The following is a 27,432-nucleotide window of genomic DNA, read 5'->3' on the forward strand; positions in this document are numbered from 1 at the left end:
CACTATAATCTACGGTATAATCCGGTATTTTTTCATTTTTTCATTTATCTCTAATCCGAATGCCTCAATAAGTCCACTAATTACACTCCTGTTCTAAATGCACTTTTCGTCAAAAATACTAACTAAAATTGTTTTCTTTTTTCAATATTATCTTATCTATTTATATTATACTTATAAATAACTATATAATATTCATTATTATTTATTAAAATCGAGTTTTAATTACTACCATAGCATTATAATATACTCGTAATATTTGGTTTTTATGACCTTAACTAGTTATTACTTAATATATCTAGTAATATTAATTACTTAATATATATATATTTAGTATATATACTTAATATATAACACGAATTGTATTATTATCTTATTCATTATATATAATTATTGTTAAACTATCATAATTTATACTGGAAGGTATAAATAAAAAAAATCCTTAATACAATTATAATTTATGAAAATAGTGAGCTTATTTATTAAATTAAGACCCTATCTTAATGAACACTAGAAATTTTAAAAAATATAGGATTTATTTTGTTTTTATAAGATTTTCTATGCTCAATATTCATAAAAAAAAAAAAAATGAGCTGAAATAATTTAAATATATCCTCGTACAAAAAGTAAATAAAAATCGCCTTGCAGTGTCCGATTCATTTAAATGAATATCACATAATTTTTTTGATATAAAACAATTCAAAAATAAGGTTTTCACATATCATTAAAATCAATACTTTCTTTGCTCGGTTCAGAATCGAAAATTGATTTTAGAATCCGAAGAGTTTTAAATTAAAATATGAGCCCAAACTTGTACACACGTATGCCCGTTTTAAAATTCAGGTTTTTTGATACATTTTAGTATAAAATCTATTTGAATTCCAAAACTATAAATACTGATTCTCACAATTATAACATTAAAATATATTCTATCTTCATATCTATTTTAACAAAGTTAAAAAAATATATCATGAAAAAAACATTACACACAGTCTCCACTAAAATTAAATTATTTTGGTGTTAAAAAGTTGAATTATTTGTATTGGTGGAATTTAATTTATAAATTCGTATGATTTTAATATATACCATATTGTACTTATTAACAGATAAGGATTTTTTTACAAAGCTGACATTTTTGATGTGTATAAGTTGGAACACTTATTAAATTTTTGTTTTGCTGTTGCAATAGTAATCAAATTTCTTATGTAAGTATAAGTATAAATAATATTTGTATTGCGTGATACGAGTATATTTGAGCTATATTGGCCTAAAACCGTGTAAGATTGATTAATTATTCAATTTAAAATTATTTCATCGAATTTACTTTGAATTAGTTTTCTGATCACACTGATTTATCATTATTTTAAGATAAATACGAATAATTCAACAAAGAAATAAATTTCGAGGGCAGTGTTTTATTTGCATTTTTTTTTTTTTTATATGGTGCTGCCATATTGCAACTAAGTGAAGATGTTTAAGGTTTTTATTTAATTTAGTTTCGATGAATTATAACTAATTTGTGTTGTTTTTCTCTTGGTAATGTTAATGATAAAAATTAAATATAATGCGAGGTATATTATATTGTACGTACATTTTCTTAAAATGCAATAGGTATACACTGATAAATAACAATTTAACTAATATAAGACTATTGTAAAACAATTAAACAGTTATTCTCCGTGCACTCTACATAAAACCTAGTCTTGTAAACATCGTTCTGCTTTTCCTTCCTTTTATCATCAAAATTCTCTATTTAAATAATAAAAATATTCATCTTTAAATCCAATCGTTATTTTCTTTATCGCAACCAGAAAGATTTTATAATTTCATTATTTTATAATCTTGTAACTATAATGTATAGTGTACTCTAGAACTCGAATTATTACAAATTTAGTAAATAATTTTATTTTACAAAGTTAAGAATAAAAAAAAAAATCCATAATTTTACTAGACTATTTTAGAGTAATTTCATAACGTTGAACAGTTTTTAGTTCAATAGAAACTATTTTTGTTCAATGATTTACTTCAAACAGTATTTTAATTTTAATTTTAGTTGTTTTTACCATTTAAAACCCTCAAAGTCCGTATTATTTTATACCATTAGATTGTAATATTATTCTATACCTTTAGATACTAAGTGAAGCGGAAAATATATTGGTCTAACCATGAATTTTTTATTTTTTTTTTGTGTCCGTCTTCAAGATTTTTAAAATATTCCATGTAGTTTATTATTATGCATTATTAGTTTAAAATTATATTTTCAAATCATAATGTATTATCATGTTATTATTAACACCGATATAGCAAGTAAAATGTACATGAGCCTAGTAAACTACCTAATAAGCTAGGTACATAACTTTTTCAGCAGTATATTAGAATTTTTAGAAAAAATCATTACCAATTAGTGAATAGTAACTAAATTATTTTTAAAATTATCTAATTAGCTACCTACTGTGAAATGTAAATTATGCTCTCATGTTTGGTTTAGGCGCCATTTCAGTTTTCCATCAGCTAAAAAGCCAATTATGATAAAAAAAAAGTATATCAATTTTACGTTTCAATATTTTTATAAGTTTTCCACTGACTTCGAAAAAAAAATAAAAAATAAAAAAAATCGAAAATAATATATCGGAGGGCATGGAAAATATTGCCAAATCTAAAGTTATAATATTCAATAGGTGAAACAATATGTTGTGTGTGTACTATATTAGATATTCGTAATTATTACTCATTCATTTTAGATGTACAAATGTATATTTTTTATACATAAAATATTATTACTAATTTAATGAGTATAAAAAAAGTATTCTTATTTTATAACTAAATATGAACAGAAAAACTTTGGATGTTTAAATTTGTTGAAGCTATTTACATTTTATAAAAGAGTAGTGTACCTATGGTAAACTTGAAAGTATTTTTGTTTCTACTTAACCAAAAATATTTATGTGACCAATATTCTTTCATGAACACGGCCTTCATTTACTCACTCACCGACGCACAGTAAGATAAAATGATAATTAGATCGCCAAAAATGTTTGCATATTAAATATAAATTTTAGATTATTTGAACTTGTTTACTTAATATATAATTAATATTATTAAAAAAATTTTGTTTATCACAATAATCATTTATTTTTCATATATTTCTGATTGGGTTACTAAATCACTTGGACAATCACTGTTTTCTTCACTCATATTTGTTTTAAAAATAAGTAGTGATTTAACATCTTCATTAAAGTTTGATATCCTTTTATTTTCAACATTTTTCATGAATAAAATTTTTTAATGAAAATGATTATGTTTTTCTTTTCACTCCTATTCGAATATTAATATATTGAGTTTTTTATGTTATTGTCAATTATAAAAGCTTCTTCTGGACTATAAGGTATAGGTTTTATAGTTTTCAACGAATCGAAATAAGATTTTCATATTTATTTTTTTTTTTTTTTTTGGGGGGAGTCAAGGACATCTCTTGTATGAGTTTTCCTGAAATTCTTTTACGTGAATTATATATTCTATTTTCTTTTGGTGGCATATTTAATTTCAGGTGAAGTGAATGTAATTTTGGTTTTTTTTCATTTTTGATGAATTAGAATACTCTATAAATGTTTTTTTTGGATGAACAACCATGATCTTTGACTTAGACGTTACTTTTGAATAAATATGTTGGTAATTCAAATTTAGTTCGAAACCAAGATTCATTTAAGTTAAGAAATGCCTTTGATTTTCATTTGCTTTCTTTCCATTTTTTTTAAATTATTCTGAATCAGTTCTTTTTAACTTAAATCCAAATGTCCATTTATATTATTTTTAGTTAAAATATCGTACAATAAATTCTTCAGTTGAACCGTTAAAGACATTAAATTATCATTATCTCACAAAAAAATTCAAAAAATCGTGATATGTGAAATGTTTTGTTTTATTTTTTAGAATTGGATGTACCAATTATAAATTGTAATTAATTCCTTGGCAGGTAAAGGCAAAATAACTAGTTATTGTAAAAAACACTTGAATTTTTACCTTAAATTGTTTTTTTTAAATATTAGTTACTTTTTATACTTTTCTATTTAGACAGTCTTAAACTTAAATAAATGATGGAAAATTATTTGTTTCACTAATATATAATATATATATATATATATTGGTTCTAAAAATAAACTACAATAATTTGCAAGACTTACCTTCAAACTCCAAATTTGTACAAACAATTATAACATTACAAGAATATTCAAATGTTGATTTTTTTTAAAAAATAATATCGACAACGAAATGTCAGCGTGTACTGTACAGGTAAAGTCTCATGCAGTTGATAAATCGTAACGTTTACTGATAAGTATTGTAAAATCTATATTCTTAGTTAATTAACCATCATAAAAACATCTAATATATAATTGTATACTTACTCAGAGAATTTATTAATATCATTTTTACTATTTTTAGTGAACTAAATATCATTATATCCCATTGTGCAGCATTTGAAATATTTAAAAATGTTATGAAACAATGCGTTTGAAATATATGTAATAATATTTGTAGTAATAATATAATATATTTTTAACGCAATTAAAATAATTTATACAAGCTTATGAGTTCTAACAATGGTTTTCTGCTATTGGAACGGCATTGTGATACTCTATTGCAAGAACTACAATTTTTTTTTTTTTTTGTATCTGCATGTTAAAATAAAAATTTAATTTTTCATCTTAGCTGTTGTATTATAATATAATTTCAAAATACATACATTAATATCAACTATTAACTGTGACATTTATACTTTACTTTATTTGATAATAAAATGATTGTAATATAGATAAAACCAGAACGAAAATTCCACAATTTGTCGAAGTTATTCGTATTTTGGATGTTAATTTAGGTTCTAATTAACTTCTGTTGAAACTAATAAACCAGAAATTCAATAGTGATCCCCTGGTGGGAAACTGCAAAGTTCTATTGCAAATCGAAACACTTTAAAGCCAAGAATAGCTGTTGATTGTCGGATATACCGTATTGAGTATCTAATTTAATATTGAAATTCAGCTCAAATGACAAAATCAAAAGGGTTTATAGATTTTGTTTTTAAAAGACTGCTAATAAAGAACGTGAAAAATTAGCGATACATCTGTTTTAATATAAAATCTTTGTCTAATTTTTAAGGATAATTGGTGACGTTCCATTAACGAAGAACTGTTACAATACATGAAAGTCCAATGGTACTCGGTTTTTGCCGAAATCAAAGGCGAATTAAGTTTAATAAAAAATTATTTTCTAAAGAAATAGAAAACAAAATATTCACGGAAAACTATTACTTGAAATTAAATTAAATGTGTAAATGTATGTATTCTATACTACCTCAAACTGAGTCAAAATCCATTTGTATAGCTCAGTATGTTTCAACGTTTTACATACATAGTTATTTCACAATTGGCGACTACCATAAAACATTTTTTATATCATTTATTATACCTCGTAACATACTTAGACTTATCCCTCGATACTAGTATGTAATGTGTGAGATAAACATTGGTATAATTATTGTATATTTAGAATATTTCAATTGCCATCTATCCACATTAAGCACATTATACTGTCAAATTGTCGAAATTACAACGTACTTGATGAAACAAAATTAAAAATTAAAAAACTAATGTGACAATAATATATATACAATACGATCACTTAATATTATAATAACAAGTTGCGAGTTTCCGCCGAAATCCTTTTACTAATATGCATCAAAATAATTATTGTACATTTGGATATGATTTAATATAATTTCCAAGATCTTGATTCGTAAAGTATTTGTATTGTATTTTAATCGTTATCAAGAATATAATATTGTCAGTATTATTATTTTTAACGTTTAAAAACTATTCAAATTTTCATAACAACAATTTGTTGATTATGTTACAACATTTTAATTTTAATAATATTCTAGTAGATACTTAATAAATGATCAATTAAAACACTTTTTAACAATTACGTATTTGAACTTATCAAAATATTAGTATTTTTAGTTCTTATTTCTTTAAATGTAAACACACTACTGGTCAGAAATATGACATCAGGATACTAGATGGTATGGAATTTGACATAATTTATTATAGAGTAAACAGTATACTTGTATGTTCCAATATTGGGACGGGTAAAAAATAGTGTCAAGTCTTAAAACACGGAAATTGCTGATTTTATCAAAATATAAAAGCAAGCTCGAAAAACCTCACATTTTTTTTTCGAATATCATGGTGATGTGACATCATATCATAACAGTAGTTCGGTTTGTAACTTATCACCGGGTTGGCGTACACCGGCAGGTACAAGCAGTTGTTTGTCATTTAATGAAACCATGTGACAGTCGTTGTACCCTCAGAGTTTGTTGCGAGACAATATTTTGTTTTCTCTCGGTCACTATCGCACAATATGAAAAAATTATAATGGTTCGTAGCCTCTTTTTCCGTAGTTTTTCCATAGTTAAGCTCCTCTAAGTAATTCCCCCCTAGTTGCATCTATAAAGAAAACATGGGGGTAAGATCATAAGTCAGTTGATATTATATAAAAGTACTTACTAATAAAGGAATATAAAAGGTCCTTAGTGATGATCATTCTGCTATTGCATAACTAAAACTAAATGTACTAATAAATAATAATAATTCGCTGTTTTTTTTACTTTTTTGTACTTACGTTTATGGATATTCTAACCAATAATATTTGGGTTAAACACTTATCAATTTCATGTTGCGTGTCATTGTTTTATGAATTATAATTATTACTGTAAAAATTTTTTAAAAACAAATTTTATAAGTTCTTGGCTAAATAGGCTTAAATTAAATAAAGTATAATAAATAAGATGCATAGAAAACTGACTTTGCTTAAATTTAAACTCCATAGGTTTCCCAGCAGTTATTTAAAAATATATATATTTTTAATTCTATTTCTGTAATAAGAATATTAAAAATTTACAATATTTAGATTGAGTTAGGTGTGTAGGCGTTTTAAATAATAACTACCTGGGAGAACAGTATTTGTTATAATCCTTAAATAATTAAATAACAGTGAGTTTACGATACAGCCTGCATCGTGCAATTACTATCCACCTTCAGTATATCGTATGTATTTACTTATTTCGATAATTTCTACATAATTAAATAATTATATAAGTTAATTATGATAAAAATAATTGTATTTATAACATTATTCTTCCATCATAATATGGATTGCATACAATATAAGTTCTATGCAATAATCTGTAATTGCAGAAATGAATAATTTTTATACATAAACTCATATTTTAAACGGTCACCAGTTGTTATTCTTGCGGTATTCTGACACGTGACTGTTTGCGTTCAATATACGGAACTCTGTATACAAATCTTATTGTTTTTCCGCTGTATTCTTAACTCCCAATTAATAACATTTAGCACTTGTCTGGAATTGAAAATAGTTTGTATCTAGAATAATCTTCTGATTTTAACATTTATTATTACTATCACTATGCACATTTAAATTTTGAACTGAAAATGTTGTTATGCACTACGTATAATCGTTGTAAAAAAAGTTTGCACTTCACCATAGAAATAGAAAATATGAAACAAAACTTCTGTTGATATCGCATTACAGTTGAATTCTAAACTCGACTTAATTTTATAAGCATTAAGATGTTATTATCACAAAAGTTAAATGAACATTTAAACGGAAAATCATTAAAGATGGTCATTTTAAAATTCAATATTATTATACCAGACATTTCGTGTACGAGTTTCTTTAACGGTAAAATAATGTTTTCCATTAAGTGGAAGTAAGTAGCCAGAAACATCCAGATACTCACGGCGTTATTAGTATTACCATGAATTATTTTTATTATTATTTAAAGCTGGTTACATCATTAAATTGTATTTAATACGGTTGATATAGTTGAATATTACTTTAAATATTCAAAGATACATATAACGTACGAATAAATAACATAGTTTAAATAAAACGAAAATCGAGTAAGTAAAAAAAGATAAATTCAAAGAAATTTCTTGATGTTTTCTGTTGCCTGAAATTAAGGATTGTCACGGTTTCCCTTAGCTTAAGTTTTATATGGTTTTGAAATATTAACTGATTAAAAAACGACTCATTTTTTTCGATTGGCAAGTATAATAATATTTAGCCTGATATAAATAAATCTATAGAATGTGCATAAGTACATGTATATACTATAGCATGTATATACTATAGTAACCTGTATAAACGTGTTGACATATTTACAGTTAACTCATTAAACTTTACAGTTATTGATAAATATATGTGAACAATCAAATTGGTAGGGACACAAAGTTTTACATTTTTCATTTCTCATGCCTAATTTACATTTCCGTTTAATTTCTGTCTAAAAATATTTTTTTTGTCGAAAATAATAATATTAAATGTGGTATGATCATATAAGTAAGTAGGTCCAAATATAAATACAAATGAAAACGTATCATATTTACAGACTGTTAGAATACATTCATTAATAATATGTTGTCAACTATTTTTTCAACCAAAACTGCAGTGAATTGTTAAATTTAATATCGTTTGAAAACATTTATAATATTATTAAATCAATCCAAACATAATATAGTAAATACTTTTATATCTAAGTATATTAGATATTATTATATGATACATTGTGATTAGTAAACAACACATTTCATTTAATCTTGAAGACGAAATAAATTTAATATTTTATACCGAGTGTAAATTATATGAGTATGTCTGAATAAAACGACGAGACGAATATAAAACGTATCCTCTGACAACTGATATCGTTGATCATTTAAAATAGTAGTACAAACGTACCCCGTTGGATTACATATATCTATTCGGATTGTAATATATTTATTTCGTGTGTGACTAAAACGTCTACGATACGAAGCATTTAATTAGAGTATTTTATAATAAGTATTTTCGAATAAAAAAATTTCCGATTACAATTAGCAGTCGTTCTTATAACATTTGTTCCAGTTCTACACAAAAGGACTGCATCAATCTCGTATATATTGAATGTTGAACGAATAAATACCATTCAAGGAATAGAAATTAAATCAACGGTGGATCTTTGACATTCTCGTAAAACGATTTCTGACACATTATTCGGTGATTGCAATGATACGTTTCGTATACATCCGTAGACATAAGTCGAACATGACATCATGTGACATGTTATACACCCGTGCGTTACCCGAGCACTAAAAATTTGCCCAACTTACAACTGTACATGGGAACAACAAACCGATCCGTTTTGTTAAAAAAAAAAAAACCTTTACTAATTACATTATTTTATATACTACTATTATTGTTCTCGTGATAGCAGATATATAGTATAATAATAGATCGGATAAAGGATACTGATATGTATAACTAGACAAAAAGTTGTACAACTGTAATATGAAAATATTACAGTTTTCGTACAGTAGCTATATTTTATTATTCGTTACGGTAATATAAGTATGAGTATCCCAGTAGAACATTTAATTGTGAAAATTAAAACTTTAATAGTAATTGTTAACGATGGTACTATAAATACTCGTTTCGAATAATTATTCTTGTGATACTTTTAAAGCCTATCTAGCGTATTATATGATAATTTAAACACATAACAACAGTCATTTATGGCATATTTTAAAAATATGATGCAAAAGAATTTCAATGAAAACATTTCATAATAAGTAAGTAAAAATAATTTATGATTGGTTGTACAATAATGTTTCAATATTAATCGTGGTTCTACACAAAAGTGTATTTTCATAGATAATATTGTTTCGAACATTATTCAACAATTGTTCATCATATTATAATTATGTATTTTGTTACTATACAAACAATTTAATCTCATAATAAGTTATAATGTAATATTATTAATATTATTCGTCTGATTGTATATTTTAATTAAATGTCAAGCTGTAATAGGCTTAAACTAAAAGTTAAGAAAAAAATTCAATATTGCTTTTTATGGACATTTTTACATAAAATACAAAATATTCATTATTTAGTAACTCTTTGCATTGAGAAATAATGCTGCACGTACATTTTAAGAAATTTTCAATTTTTTCGATTGTCTATAATTAAAAAGAAACAGGAAATACTTCTAAATAATCACTCGTACATTGAATTTGTTGAAAGTGTTATATTTTTATTTATTTTATTGAATAATATTTAATTCTGTTTTGTTGTAGTTATTATGTTTAAAATAATATCAGTGCCTTACATATACTTATTTCAGTAAATTGATTTATATTTTTTACCTATTGATGAACTATTGCTTTCATATTTAAAGAAAACTGTTGAAGCGTTGGCCATTCCAGTTTTTATTTTTTTTTACACTTACTTTGAGTGTTGATTAACAATGATTGACTCACATTTACTTTAAAAATTTTTTAAGTTTCAGCTAATAACAACCATTTACAAAAATAATTTATAAAAGCTAACCAGTAAATTTCTATAAATTTAAATATAAAATCAAACGTAACTATAATATGCATATTTTTCTCAAAGCTGTAAGTTCCTCTTATTATTATGTGCTATGACTAGCATAAATATTATCTTATTTCGATTTATTTATTTAGTATGAACGAGTACAAATACATAATTCAAATTTAACTAATGATCAAATATAATATTCAGACACTTTTTTTTTTTTTCATTAAAATTTAAAATTCAAGCTATTAGTTTCTATTGTCTAGTATGTTTATAAATATTTTAAATATAATCTAATTGTTTTGAGCATAACAAATATTATTGTTCGAACCACTAAATTGCGTAACACTATAAACTTCGAATATTATTTGATAACAATTAATTTTACCTGTATTCATTATTCTATTTAAAAACATTATCCATAATGTATATGATATGCAATATAATTTAATGAAATAAATTTCCGTGGTAATTAGTGATCATTATATATATAGTTGTCTGTTTCCAATATATTTTTATTTTGAGAAAATTAATACATTAAAAAATATTGAATTGTACTTACCTATTTTTTAGAACACAGTTAAAATGATAATTTATATCCGTACTTGAGATGAAATCATAAGAGTCTTAGGATTGAACAACGAAAACGCATAATATTGATTTTATCTTAAGATATAAATAACAGAAGTTGATGAGTCATAAATTATGACGTTTCGTCTTAGTATCTAATACATGTACAACAATAACTACACTGTAATATAATTAGTTGTTCAAATTTCTCGTATTTTATAGCCTAAATAAATTTAAAAAACGAAAAATTATGGAAATTATTACTTTTTATCAGTATTTTATTTTTATTTAACACACCATTTAACGTCAATAATAATAACAGTAAATCTATCAATATAAACTAAAAATAAACACATTTACCAGGTTTATAAACATTTTCAACTGTTTTAATTTTTGCACGAAAACTACTGATTGAAAATATTCTAAGAAACAAAAACTGTCATGAATATTTATGAAAACCGTTCCTGATAAAAATAAACCGCCCGTTTAGCAAGTGATTTGTATACACACTTAGTTTCTTCCAATTTATTTTCACGAAATAAGATAAAAATATTGGCGTTTTAAAATTTTTTATCCATAGAATTATAATTTAAAAAGTTTAATCACATTTCGAATCTCATATTTTTTTCACGTGTTCGCGAATCTCAGAGTTTTTGTGTATTGTATTTGCGATGCGGTAATATGTTTAACTCGAATGATAATGTATTATACATTTTAATATACTCCTTTTTTATAAAACTTAAAGAATTCTTGTTACTTTTGGAGTTTGGTGTGCAATAAGCCTAAGACCATTTACAATTTTATACCATTTAGCACTTAGCGGGCCATCTCCTATATCGTCACGGTTCGTCTAAAATACATACATACATACATATTTACAAAATGGCTTATAATGTTTAAATCAACACTTAGCGTCTGTGAACGGAAACGTAGAAAAATGGTTTAAAGCGTTACAAAAAACATTTCCTATTGATCAAAGCTGATACGAGTACATATATATAGCGATGACGATAACAAATATTAGAAACGTATACGTAAAACAATAACTTCACATAGTTTACTTAGAATGCATAGAGTACTACGATGGCACACGTGTTTGGTTGTGATAGTACTTTTTTTCATATATTTAATAGAATTTCTGTAAGAACGACTTATAAATATTGACTTTTCGTTATGAACAAATATTTGTACATGTTATCACGAAAAAAAGTTTAGGTATAAAAAAAAATTTCTCGTGTGGGAATTTAAACTAACCACAGCATCCACATGATATATGACTAATAGTGTTTTATCATTAATTTATTGGGCCCAGGACACATAAAACTTTTCGACTTTTCAAGCAGTTGTCAACTGAATATCAGTGTATTGTATTACAATAAAAAATAATTTTAATAATGAATCCAGACTTTATTATTTACATATTTTGTTTGATTATCGCTATTTTGCTATTTTATATGAAATTACTCCCTCGTCTTCTATCCTGGATAAAAATTAATTCACTCTGATGTAGTTATTATGCGAACTATACGGTGTGATGGACAAAAATAACACATACTACGTACGGTACGTGTCAACATATTAAACATATGGTATTATTATTATTTCACAAGGTAATTTACGAAACTTGAAGCAAAGGTTTTGTAATTAATTAATGGAATTAAAGTGTTTAAATATACACTCGATTAAACGAGGAAAGATAATTTTACTACAGCTAGAGGTGTTTTATGAAATATTAATCATCCACGGTACTCCAAAGAGAAATATCAGAATTATCAAAAATGTGATTGTTAAATTATGTTCTAAGTTGAAAACTAATAAATAATAAATAATAATGTATGTAATTTTATTATTTTTTCATTTGATTCATTTATTATGCTTTTGTTTAACACATACAGTAAATATTTATATTTAATGATTTTATTTTTAATGTTTTTTTAAGTTTTTTCTTTACCTAAGTTATCTTAAATATTTTCCAAATTAAAAATACCCCTCACAAAAACAGTTTTAACAGAAAATAAATAACGATTGAATCGTTTTCGAAATAATAATAATCCTAGCGTTATGGTTATGTCTTAAATCCCAGAAATAATATTATTTGTTTTTAGTGTATAAAAACCATGTCTGCCGTATAATTAAATAATAATAAGCAGTAAATGATCCAAAATTGTATGATACTTATTGTAAGTATACAAAGTAAAATCAAAAATACCTGCTTTACAGGGTTAATTAATATTTAGTTTATTATTATAATATTATTTTAATATGGATGTAATACATAAAAAAATTTATTTTTATGTTCATTATTCACAACCAAATAAATTCGTTTATTTCGGATAATACTTAAATATTTATATTATTTAAGTTGAATATTTAATGAAAACATCGGTATTATTCTTTTAAGAAAAAAAAAGTGGTGAACCCAAAATTATATGATTACATTACAATAACTTAATTTGAAAACATGATTAAGATCAGTCAAAATTTTAAAGATTTAAATGTGAATTCAAACACAAAAACGAATTTAATTCATTCAAATTAAATTGTTCTACCAACAAATTATCATTTATGAATTGCAATCAATAGTTTAATTTGTTGAGTCGGAAATCTTCTGATGCATAAAGTAATTTAATTTTTTTTTTTTTGTGTTTCCATTGAATGTAACTAACATTTTCTTCCATATCCGAATAAAAATCCAAATTTTATTTAGATAAACAATACATTTTGTGTTTAAACAAATATTAGCTGACTTCAAATAAGACATCCACTTTTTGTTTCTATAAATTAATATTTATCCTATTATGGTTATAACCACTAAAACATCAAAAACTTTCTTCTTTTGACTAATAACACTTAAATTTATATAAAACCCTGGTTTTGATATCAATTCATTGCTACTGTGGACGATAAGTACTGTATAAATAATATGCTTTAACAAATTGTAAGAAATTGTTAGTCTCGATCTTCGAAAGGTCCGCAGTAAGTTAGACCATATAGAAAACATTTAATTCAGCATTATCAATATATAGGATGAAAACGAATATTAAATAATATATTTGATTTGTACGAATAAACATAATTAGCTAAGACATAACCTAAAATATTATAAAATTTTCATGTAAGCTTGATAAACATTTAAATATTCAATAATTTTTAACATTTTAATCCAAATAACGTACGAAAAACATTTGAAAATATATGTTTAGGGGGTATAAATATCATGTGACATATTATACTCAATTGATTTTTCGTAATTGTTTAAAATTGCATTACTTTTTTTTTTTTTTATTATTAACAGCCATCAATCGAATCGAGTAAATAATATCAAATATGTCAGTCACACAATGGACCGATCAGCTACAATCCGATGACCAGTCTATTTTATTGGCTATAAGGTAATTTACGAAATACGTATCAGTATAGAATTTATTCTATAATAGTGAATTGGAAAATAATGTTCACCATACTCTCATGTAGAACTAATCTTCCAATATAAGATCAGTTGATAAATAGATACTATTTTAGGTAAATTTATAAGCATATTACAATTCAATTATTCATAATAAAATCTTATAAATCAAATATACAAATAATTTTTATCAATGGCAAAAAAGTATTGTTTATTTCGAATATATCATTTTTTCAACCCTAAGGTCATTGTCAATAATTATTATTACTTATTAGGAGATACATTTGTAATTTATCTTGCTGTCTGTGAGGAGATACGTGTGTGTACTTTGTCACTTTAAATTGAATAGATACTGAATGGAGAACGATGTAAAGCAACGGTTTGGAAAAATATATAAATAATAATAATAATAATACTTTTTCAGTATATGATTAAATAGTTTATATATGAAAATAAATAAATACTATTAATATAATAAATAATGTACTAAATCAATATTAGTAAAAACGAACTATTGTCTATTTTCCTTAATATAATAAGAAAAATTATGTTACCTATCGAAAATTGGGTATATTTTCATTTCTTTATCCGGGTATAAAATCGCTAAATACAGTCCTGGTTCTAATTCGGTCTATATTTTGATTTGTCTAATAAAAGAGCACAAATTACATACAAAATTCGTACTCATGCGACACCATAACGAACAAGGTGTCTGTAGAAATGTATACTGTTTTTTGTCATATAATAAAATGCATTTTCAAATAATTAAATTATTCTTAAATAGTCAGTCTAACGATAACTAGATAATCGAACAAAGTAAATAGATAATTTTATTCAATTATTGTCATAAAGAATTTAATTACATGTACGGCTAGTAAATCAACTAACCTATTCGAGTTGAACCGTCGTCGACGTTGTATTTCTATAAAAGTTAATACATTATAATAATATTATGAGAGCTGAGCACATTCACCGTGCAATTATAAAGTAAAAGTTTTCCAACAATAAAATATACATCTTTTATAGAGATTTGTTGCGATCGTAAGCATAATTTTTGAATCAATGCTATAATCACAGTTAATAAGAGAATTCTAAAAACTCCGAAGATGCATATAAAAACGTACAACACTTAAGAAATTTGTTAAATTTTTACAATATTTAATAAGATTTGATGTTTAAAATACTTATACAATATCATCATTTCTATGATTGTAAATTATGTTTGCTTTACGTTTTTAGATGCCCGTTAATGAAAACAAATTCAACTCAATAATGAGTTTTTATAATTATCCAACATATTTCATCTTGCATTTTCATTAAGTTTATACATAATATAACGTTAAAAACTTAGTGTAATTAATTTTTTTTTTAAAAAAAATTTCACAGTTTGAATAAAAAATCAATAACTGTATAGCATTAGATAAACCATACGCAATATGATTGATTTCTGCAAAACTTTAATTTCGAGTGGACAATATATTTTGCTGTAAATTATGTTAACGGATCTTGTCACCTTATTATTATCGTTAACCTCATATCATATCATACATAAGTTCTTGTAATTTGTCGATAAAAAAAAAATAATAATAAAGTTTATGCTTCTTCTTCTTCTTATTCTTTTTCTTCTGCTGCTGGCATTTATTACTCTTGTCTCCATTTGTCTCCATTCTTCTTTGTTATGAACTATTGTCTTCCACTCTCGTACTCCTATTTTTTTTTGAGGTCTATCTTGTTAGAAAAAGATGGTTGGATACAGTGGAAAACACTGTATCCAACCATCTTTTTCTAGGCCGTCCGCGAGGCCTCTTTCCCGTAGGTCTCCATTTCAGCACCATTCTAACCGTCTCTTCCTCATTTCTGCGCATTACGTGACCAAGCCATTGTATTCGTTGTCCACTTATGAAGCTAATGACTGGTATCAGTTCCAACTCATCCTGTAATTCTCAATTAAATTTTCTTCTCCACGCATCTGTTCTATTATCATAGACAGGACCACAAATTATTCTCCATATTTTATTTTCAAACATCCTTAGTTTCCTTTCTGTATTACTAGTGGTTGTTCAGGTTTCGCATCCATAGGTTAACGTGGGCCTTATTATAGACGTGTACAACCATGTCTTTGTTTTCTTTGAAAATAATTTTGATTTCAAGAACTTACTTAGTGCTGCCCTTTCAGCCTTTGTCATTCTTATTCCGATCTTTCTTGATCAATCATTTTTGATACTCAACATAGCTCCTAAATAATGTTAACTTTTTCAAAAACTACTGCTCTATCATCATCGTCCGTATTCTCTTCATTCTCTAATAGTTTCATTATCTTCGTTTTTTCCCTATTGATTTTTAATCCTACTTCACCGGTTGCTTGTTCCAAGACTTGGGCTGCTTTTTTGGTGTCGTTTAACGAGCTTCCCAAATTTTTTAAATCGTCCGCAAACCCAAGTACCTACATTTTTCGCTCCCCTATTGTTATACCTGTTGGATCTTTCTGAATTTCTCTAATTGTTTTCTCCAATGCCAAATTAAATAACATTGGAGATAGTGCATCTCCCTGTTTTAGACCAGTATTTACCTCAAATGCTTCCGACAATGTATTATCTATTCTTATTTGATATTGTGTATTCTCCATACACATTTTAGTTAAACCTATTAACTTCTTTGGGATTCCAACTTCATCCATTATATTGTACAGACTTTCCCGATGTATACTGTCATAGGCTTACTTGAAGTCGATAAATAACTGCCAAATGTTTTGCCTGTATTCGTACTTTTTCTCTATTATTTGGCCAATTACTGACAGCTGCTCTATCGTTGATCTCCCTTTCCGAAAACCGCATTAAGTGTATGCTACATTTTACAATGTCAATTCGTTTCTGTCGACGCACTACGGTCAAAGTAGAATCCCATGCTACAAATTCTATAGTAATGTTAAGGTTGCTACTATGAGTAAAAAAAAAAAAAAAGGTTATGTTACTGTTTATGCATTTCCTGGAGTTTAATTTTCACCTGGTGTGTTCTGTAAATTGAACACTATATTATTATAACACATTTAATAAACGAACACTAAATGAGTTAAGTAAATTGATGTAAATCTATGTTCTTAATTCTAATAGAAAAATCATTTAAAATTATTTTTTAAGTGGGAAATATGCCCTGTGATTTTTTTGAACCGTATTACTTGTAATTTTATTTTCTATCCCTCAGAACTTTTATTTTTATTTTCAGAGTAAAATGTGTACTTTTAATAATTATTTCTATAATTAATATTCATTAAATATCTGATTAAATTATATGGTTGATCTCAATAATTATAACTGCGCACTCAAAAAGTAAACAAATAAACAAACAAACTAAAATACTTATATATAAAATTATTTATTTTTCATGGCGTATCACGTTATTATATATGTATTTTATATTATTTATATAATTTATATTTACCATAACTGCCTGTATTTACGAATGTTTTGACTTTTTATATTCGCTGAGATATACGTAATAATTGAGTTTATGTTTAAAAATACAACTGAAAATATGATTCAAAGTTTTTCTAAAAAATGAATGTGTACTTCCAAGGATTTGAGAGATCAATATCATCTATGTTATAGAAATAAATTTAAAGCTAAGTAAAAAGTAATTTGTCATCTATGGCTGTCTGACAAAAATAACAAAATATGTGTCAGTGATTACAATTTATATATATTAACATTTTCAGACTGTAAAGAGTGTAAAGCAGATTTAAAAAAAAATGCAAAAAGATCAAATAAATGTGTTTAAATATATTTAAAAGTGGACAAAAAATGCATACCGTATAAAAAGACATTTGAGTTATATAAAAAAGTAATACAAAATGTAAAATGGAAAATACCCAATCAAAAATTTAGGTCACTGGAACAAGAACAAAGAATGACGAAATTAAAGTTCGAAAATGAATAGGAGGAACTGATCAAGTAATATTGAAAGAAAATTAAAAAATATTTAAAATCATTGTCTGTAGAATATTTAGCATTAAATTCAAAATTCAAAATGTCTGAAAATGAAATAAAGATGTTATCAACAAATGCCAGTTTAGTAAATCAGAAAATGAAAGAATTATTTCGACTAATGTTAGACGAAAATTTGTTTGAAAGTAATGAAGATATTTAGGTATAACAATATTGATGACAAAATGATCATCAACAGATATTTTTTGATACAAATAATGATGATAGGTAGTAATAATGTAATACGACGTGTAAAATAAGAATTTATTAATCTTGTTTAATTTATAGCATTATATACTTTATTATTTTTAATTATAATTTAGAAGATTCTAAACTGTTATGATATATTTGATTTTTTACTATTTAACACAACAAATCTAAACAGTTAATATTATTGGTAGGTAGCAATATTTGACCTTTTCGATTCAGTTGAATAGAAACACAATTTAATAAAAAGAAAATTATTTTATGTACATACTAGCTGAATCGGAAATACTTTGCTATTGCTGCATATCATTATATATTGTTGTCCTACCCGTGTATATACATTTACCTCTGTAACATTATAAATTTATGAATTCTATAATTTGTTGCAGAAAAATGCACATAGTATTAATCATAGGCGTGCGCACGGGAGATGTCGGGTATGCTTGGGCAACCCCTGAAATATTGTAAATAGGCCTTATAATTTAAGTCTTTAATTTAAGTAAGGGGCTTGTATTTTAACTGATCTTGTTCAAACCAAATATAATTTATTCAAAAATATTTGGTAAAAAATAAATGTTAAATATTAAATAAAAAATTGAAATTATGTTACACGTTTTGTTGAGATAGGGCCCAGAAGAATAGCAGGCATCCTCTGAAATACAAGTATTTTACTGACTCTGATTATCACAATGTTCGTACGCTTTTTAAACTAAAAAAATATAATTTAACGAAATTGGACACATGCCAAAAAAAAAATATGTATATATAATAATAATTAATAACTGTATTTTTTTTTTCAGTTGCGATTATTTAACCGACACACACAGACGTACGTTATTAGTTCGCTCGCTTATCTGGATATTGTTAATTTACCTCATTATCGTAATATCGAGTTATTTAGTTATTTAGTTGGTATTGAGGCATTCATTAATTCCAATAACTCCCTGTTTTTATGGTCCCTATATATTCCTCCTTCTTCCAACCCTTCTACGGCTTTACTCAATAGCATCTTTCAGCTTTTGGGCACTAACTCCATTCTAGGTGGTGATGTTAACGGCCATCATCCGACCTGGGACAATAATAATCACCTAAACAGTTATCAGCTGACAGTTGAACAGTGAACATGTTACGGCGTTGCTTATTTTTATTTAAATACAAGTGACTAGTAAAAAACTTATTTTATACCTACTTAATATCTTCGGTTTATTTATTTCAATTTTGATCTAATTCGTGAATTTTATCATTATGTCTAAAGTTAATAAATCTCCTATTCCTAATTTGCCTAGCAAAAATGAACCCACATTAACTGATATTATGAAAATATTAAAATCTCAGGATAATAAACTGAGCACAATATCTTCTAAATTAATTATTAATGAAAATAAAACTGATGTTATCATGATCAAACTAGAGGAACTTACTTCAGATATCGCTAAATTAAGAAAAGAAAACGAGGAACTTAAAACACAAATCGACACCTTGCGTACACGTGTTAACGTTTTGGATACATCTACAAATAATAGAAATGGTAAAGATCTAGATCTACAAACCATACTCCTAGAAGTACATGAACGTACGGAAAAGTCGAATAATATTATTATTTTCAATGTTGAAGAAGAGCTTACTAATAGTGAGACCAATCCTGTTAATCGTGCTGATACTATTCTTAAGGAACTTGATTTAAATATATCAATTGTACATACAGCTCGATTAGGAAAAATGTCTTCGAAACCACGTCCTTTAATGGTTAAATTAAAAAGTACATCGGAAGTTATGTCTGTTCTAAAAGCGAAGAGGAAATTACGTTCAATTGATTCACTTAAACATATATTTATCGGTACTGATTTAACGACACTACAACGCACACATTTCAACGATATCAAACACCAATTAGAGGAAAAGCGTAAATTAGGCGAAGACGGATGGTTCATCAAATACATCAATGGTACCCCCACTCTGGCGAAAAAAACTCAGGAAAGTAGCTGCGTTCGCAGCTATACAACATCGTAATATAGTAAATATCCATCATTATAATAATGTAAATAATTTTAATCATAATTATGTAAATACTTGTCACAAAAAATCCATTAATAATTTAATAGGTTATTACCAAAATGTAAGAAGTCTAAATAATAAACTTCGATGTTTAACGTGTAATGTCCCATACAATAGTTATGATTTTCTAATTTTAACAGAAACTTGGTTAAAAGCCGATGTGTTAGACTCTGAACTTGGTCTCTATAATTATAATACTTTTAGATACGATAGAAATGTTCTTACGAGTAAGAGAGGTCGTGGTGGAGGAGTCTTAATATCTATACATAATAAATATGGCTGTGAATTAATCAGCATTCCATATGAATCAGTCGAACAGGTATTCGTATCTGTCAGTATTAATAATAAGAAACTCATTATCGGTGCTTGTTACATCCCAGAGACCAGTCCTTTATCTGTATACGAAATGCACCTAGATACGGTTAATTGGTTATTTACAAAATTTGGTGATAACCTAGATATAATTATTGGGGGGGACTATAACTTTCCTAATACGTTCTTTTCACATGACCACACCGGTCTAATTGTAAACGGACTTCGATCATCGTCAGTCAACGTTATTTTTAACGGATTTTCAACTTGTAATGTATCTCAGTTTAATAATTTACGTAACTCCTTTGGGAATACATTAGATTTAATTTTTTCTACGTTAGATTTAGTAGCGGTTGATTTATGCTCCAGCCCTCTTGTCCCTGTAGATAAACCTCATCCTCCATTAATTATAACTTGTGAATTTACTGGAATTAAAAATTTGCCTAAACTGCCAATGGTTCAAAAAAAAAAAATTTTAGTAAAGTCAATTTCGAAGGTATTTTATTAGCTTTGAATAATATCGATTGGGAAAAATTATTTTCCGATATAAATATTGATATAGCCGTCGATAAATTTTATAATGTGGTAAATTTAATATTAGACAAGTATGTACCTATAATTAATGTATATAAACCAAATTTTCCTCATTGGTTTGACGGTAATTTACGTAGACTGATAAAAAAAAAAACGTGTAGCACATACGATTTATAAAAAAAACCCTTGTCCAGCGACATATGCATTTTTCTCAGAACTTCGAGCGAAATGTAAATATTTCTCTAAACAATGCTATGATCGATATCTATATAATATTCAAAATAATTTGTCTACCAATCCTAAAAACTTTTGGAGTTTCATTAGGGAAAAAAGACAAACTAATGTGTTACCATCCTCTATGTCTTATAATGAAAAAACTTTTGATAACAACAAAACCATATCTAATGCATTCGCTGATTATTTTTCTTCGGTTTACAAAAAATCACAATTTCCTGCTTCTCAGTCTTCCGAATTTATATCTCAATCAACAGTTAATATTTCATCTATACATATTTCGTTAGCTGAGGTCTTTGAGGGTCTTACAAATATGGGTCTAGATAGCACATATGGGCCAGATGGACTACCCCCTATTGTCTTATCTAAATGTTGTTATTCTTTAGCACGCCCAGTGTTTGCTTTGTTTAATAAATCACTTTCTGTAGGTGTTTTTCCAACTCTATGGAAAACCAGTTTCGTAATACCTGTATTTAAATCCGGAAACCGTAATTCAATAAGTAACTATCGCCCAATCTCAAAATTAAGTTCATTGCCAAAACTTTTTGAAAAGCTAATAGAGCCAAAGTTATCATGTTCATTTATTAACATTTTAATAAATGAGCAACACGGTTTTCGACCACAAAAATCAACTGTTACAAATTTGGTAGTGTACCTTAATAATGTGCTCGGAACAATGAAGAATAGAGGGCAAGTGGATGCAATCTATACGGATCTTAGTAAAGCTTTTGATTCAGTTGATCACGAGGTTTTGTTAGGAAAACTAAAAACTCTTGGTGTTAATGATCCTATATTATCATGGATAAGATCTTTCCTTACTAATAGATTCCAGCAAGTTAAAATAATAGATACAATATCGTCTTCTTATAAGGTTAATTCAAGCGTTCCACAAGGGGGACATCTGTCCCCCCTATTATTTTTATTATTTATGAATGACGTTAAAAGTATATTCCGATATTGTAAATTTTCTCTATTCGCTGATGATTTAAAATTATACCTAACAATAAATTCAATAGATGATTGTGTTAGACTACAAGAAGAGTTTCATCGTTTCTCTAATTGGTGTAAAGAAAACCACTTAAAAATTAATGTAAATAAATGTGCGCAAATTTCATTTACCAGGAAAAATAAACCGATTTTACATAATTATTCATTAGACAACCATAAAATCAAAATAGTCTCTTCTATCAAAGACTTAGGTATCATATTATCATCTGATCTTACATTTTCTGAACATATATCATATATTCATAATAAAGCGATGCGCATGTTAGGGTTTATTAGGAGACAATGTTGGAACTTCAATAATATTCAATGTCTCAGAACTTTGTATTGTTCGCTAGTTCGATCAAATATTGAGTATGGGTCCATATTATGGAACCCATCGCAATCTGGTCATATAAATAGTTTAAATAAAATACAATCCTACTTTTTAAGATATTTGTCAAATAAATTTGCTATTCATTGTACAATTGATGAACTTGCGTCAAATTTAGGTTTAAACACCCTGTCTTCCAGAAGAAAATTTTTTGATATCTCTTTTATTTACAAAATATTAAATAATCAAATTAAATGTCCTGAAATTTTGGGGGAAATAGATTGGTTGGTCCCTACTTTTTACTCAAGATCTAAATTAACTTTCAATGAGCCATTCCACTCACAACTATATTGTTTTAATGGACCTATATGTCGTATGCTTCGAAACTGTAATGAATTTAATTTCGATTTTAATTTTGATAAAGAATCTAAACTTCGGCTTTTATGTCTAAGTTTTAAATAGAAAAATTTGAATATAGAAAAATAACTATTAGATATTATTATTTATTATTTATTATTATCATCATTATCATTATAACTTATATTTATAATTTTTGTAAAATATGTGAAACTCAATTGCTCTATATGGGCGTTAATAAACTATTATTATTATTATTATTATTAAACCATCGCGGCGATATTATTTATACCTCTTTTAGCAACTTTAATTTATATAGCCTTAATTCTGGGGCTGCCACACGCGTCAATCGCCCTCTTTTCGCCAATACCGCAGTCGACATAACCATCACTACCAATACCCTATATTGGTCACTTTCCTGGTACCCTCTCGAGGAGCCCCATGGCAGCGACCACTTTCCACTGATAATCGAACATCATGCTCCTTCAACACTTCCCTCAGCTGTTTCAAATCACGACTCCACACCTCCAAAACTCAACTACTCCAAGACTGATTGGTCTTTATTTTCTTCACATCTTGACTCACTTATTAATCCTTTTGTCTTCTCGGACTCCCCACTAGATAATTACGATAACTTTGTTCATATTTTGAATACTTCTGCGAACATTTCTATCCCAACTAAACGCATTTCTGCTAAATACCTAACAACCTCCCCCATCTGGTGGAACTCCACATGTTCTGAAGCGGTAAAACAACGATCAGCTGCTTTTAAAAAATATAGAACTTCGGGTTCATCACGTGACTTTCTTTCCTACCAAAATGTTTGCGCAAAGACTAAACGTTGTCTTAAATTAGCAAAAAAAAACTCCTGGGAAAATTTCTGCTCTACCCTCAACCACTCAACTCCAATACAACACGTATGGACCACCGTAAAAAAATTCAAAAGGTGCGTTAACCGGACCAATTCCTCCCACAACGAGGAATGGTTTCCAACTTTTTGCGACAAAGTTGCTCCCCCGTACGTTCCCTCCTTACAGGAATCTTGCCCAGCTTCCCTTTCAACCATTAGCAACACCAATCATGGTTCTCAATGTTCACATATGCTTTCCGCACCTTTTAGCTCTAAAGAACTCTCTTCAGCCATTTCCTCCCGGTCCTCAATAGCATCGGGTATAGACGGTATCTCTGTAATCTTACTCCAAAACATCTCCAACAAAGCTTCCGATTATCTATTACGTATTCTTAATGACATATGGATCTCAGGCCTAATCTCACACTCTTGGAAACAATATCATGTCATACCCATCCCTAAACCCAATACTTCTCCCACTGCATTTCGTCCAATCGCCTTATTCTCCGCTTTATGTAAAACTGTTGAATACATAATTAAAATTCGTCTGGACTGGTTTTTAGAAAAAAATAACCTCATCCCAAACAACTTATTTGGTTTTCGGCGCGGCTTGGGAACCATGGAGTGCTTATCATTACTTGTTGGCCCAGTTTATAAAGCATTCTGTAATAAAGAATACTTATGTGCTGCTTTTGTAGATATTAAAGGCGCCTTCGATTCCGTACACATTCCGACTCTCATATCTTGCCTTGCTTCTCTACAAATCCTTTATTCTGTTTGCAATTTTATTTCCTCACTTTTTTTCAAACGATTTCTCAAATTTTCATCTCCTTCGGGTATAATTTCAGATAGATCTACATACAGAGGCCTTCCTCAAGGTAGCTGCCTCAGTCCCTTACTTTTTAACATATATATGTCACCAATCTGCCTATCCTTAGACTCGCCGGATTCCCAGGTCCTATTGTATGCTGATGACATTGTGCTATTTTCCTCAAATAAATCTCTCGAATTATCCGCCTTTACTTTAAATAATGCCTTAAAACAACTTTCCATCTCCTTAACTACAGCGTTCTTTACCATTGCTCCCGAGAAAAGCCACTTTATGATTTTTACTCGTAGACAAATTTTAGCACATCCTAATATGATCCTCAATAATCAAGTTATTCAGCCATCGTCAACTGTCACTTACCTAGGCCTCAAACTCGATCCGAAACTTAGATGGGTTTCACACTTCCAATATTTAAAAGGCATAATCTCTCGATGGTCTAACTTTCTAAGTGCCACATCTGGCACTCACTGGGGCTCGCACCCTTCATGCCTCCTTAAAATTTTTAACGCGGTAATCAGGTCCAGAGCTGATTATGGTTCGTTTCTTTATTCATCCGCTTCTCTCTCACATAGGAAAAAGCTTAACTCCATTCTGTTATCATGCCTCCGCACCACAGTTGGTGCCCTAAGTTCTTCTCCTTTAGCAAGTCTAGAGGTGGAATGCGCCTGCCCTCCTATCGAACTTAGAAGTCGACGCCTGGCAGGTAAATTTTTACTCAAAACGTTATCTTCTTCTAACCAGTCGCTTTTCCAAATGTTTGTCTCCATTAAGTCTTCCTGGACTTACGTGGCTAAAACACTCCCTATCCTTGCTTCTGTTGCCTTCTCATTCTCTGCTTTTTCACCACTTGTTTATCGCCCCAGCCTCCGGCTACAGATTTATGATACGCCTTACGCTGCACTCTCGTTTTTTCCTGAAGTAACTGTTTCTCCCAATTTCCTTAGCTATTCCCCAAAAGAACTACCGCGTCTGCCTCAAACTCTGGTTGATTCTTTGTTTAACGAATATATTTCATATAATTTTCCTAGCTCTGTTCGAATTTTTACTGACGGCTCGGTGTCTCCTAACTCTGCCGGCTTCTCCTTCTTCATCCCCTCGCTCAATATTTCTTTTGCTGACAAATTACATCCCCTGACATCATCATTCTCTGCTGAATGTTATGCTATAATTAGCGCTCTGCAATTCTCTTTCACATTAGAATACAATTCTTTTCTTATCTTATCCGACTCGCAATCATGTCTTCTTGCCATATCCTCTGATTCGTTTTTATCTGCCCTCTCTCCTCTTGTTCTCGTCATCAAATCCTTAGTATATCGTCTTATTCTTGCTTATAAAACAGTTAAGTTTTTCTGGATTCCTAGTCATGTCGGTATAGCCGGTAATGAGCGAGCCGACCACCTAGCTTTTTCAATAAAATCCCTCATCTATTTTTCTCCTTTTAAAACACCTGCTTCTGATTTTTTTCCGATTCACCGCAAACTATTGCGCAATGCCTGGCAAACTAATTGGGACTCTCTACCACCTAACTATGCTACATGGCATAGACACATAGTTTCCTCAATTCCCAAACATCCATGGTTTAAAGACCTCGAGATTTCTAGGCACCTAATCGTATCCTTCACTCGTCTTCGCATTGGTCATAGCTTACTTCCTCACCATTCTTCTAAACTTAATCTAAATTCTTCCCCTCTTTGTACACTGCATCACGACGAATCGATATGCGATCTTGATCACATCCTTTTCAATTGCCCTTCTCTCATACCTAATAGACAACTTCTTTTCTCTTTTCTTTCGTCTTTAGGCTATATTTTTCCCGATTCTAATCTTCTTCTTAACTCCCGTTACATCCCTATCATCCGTTCTCTTATCCAATTCATTCATACCGCTGGCTTCCTCATATAACGCTAATATGTAATTACATTGTCTGTTAATTTTTTTTTTTTTCTCTTTATTTGTTTGTTTTCCTTTTTTGATACATAATTATTTTATAATCGCTTTGCTATAATTATTTTTTAATAAAAGGCAATTTTTTTTTTAAAAAAAAAAAACTGTATTTTTTCATCCGGGTTAACTAGGTTACATTATCTATAAACCGGTTTGGAAGGTTTGTGTATTAAGGGGCAGAGTTGGGCAAAATATTATCTAGAAAATTATTTGAACAATTTTTTTACGATTATTTGAATAAAAATGTATTCGAATAATTTGAAAACGACTACAAACACTATTATTCGAACAATTTTCGACCATAATATTATTCATAACACAATATTATAAAATTATTATTTAAATAAATATATTTAATTCTTCACTTTTTTCTATTAATCTATATTTGTTTTATGTATAATA

The 27,432-nt window shown here is 27.7% G+C and overlaps 1 protein-coding gene across 2 annotated transcripts in view; it reads left to right on the forward strand.

The window, feature by feature from the left end:
- LOC112679383 (GTP-binding protein Rhes-like) overlaps window positions 1–27,432 on the forward strand; it is a 99,592-nt gene that overhangs the window by 23,161 nt on the left and 48,999 nt on the right. The window contains exon 2 of one of the 2 annotated variants that reach the window (XM_025549170.1): window positions 14,300–14,396. The exons of the other annotated variant lie outside the window; for it this stretch is intronic. Within the exon in view, the coding sequence (XP_025404955.1) occupies window positions 14,332–14,396 (65 nt within the window). The 5' untranslated portion in view covers window positions 14,300–14,331. The remainder of the gene's footprint in view (window positions 1–14,299; window positions 14,397–27,432) is intronic. 2 annotated transcript variants of the gene reach the window in all.

The sequence above is a fragment of the Sipha flava genome, unplaced genomic scaffold, assembly GCF_003268045.1.
Source record: "Sipha flava isolate LNK unplaced genomic scaffold, YSA_version1 134_pilon_pilon, whole genome shotgun sequence".
NCBI lineage: Eukaryota > Metazoa > Arthropoda > Insecta > Hemiptera > Aphididae > Sipha > Sipha flava.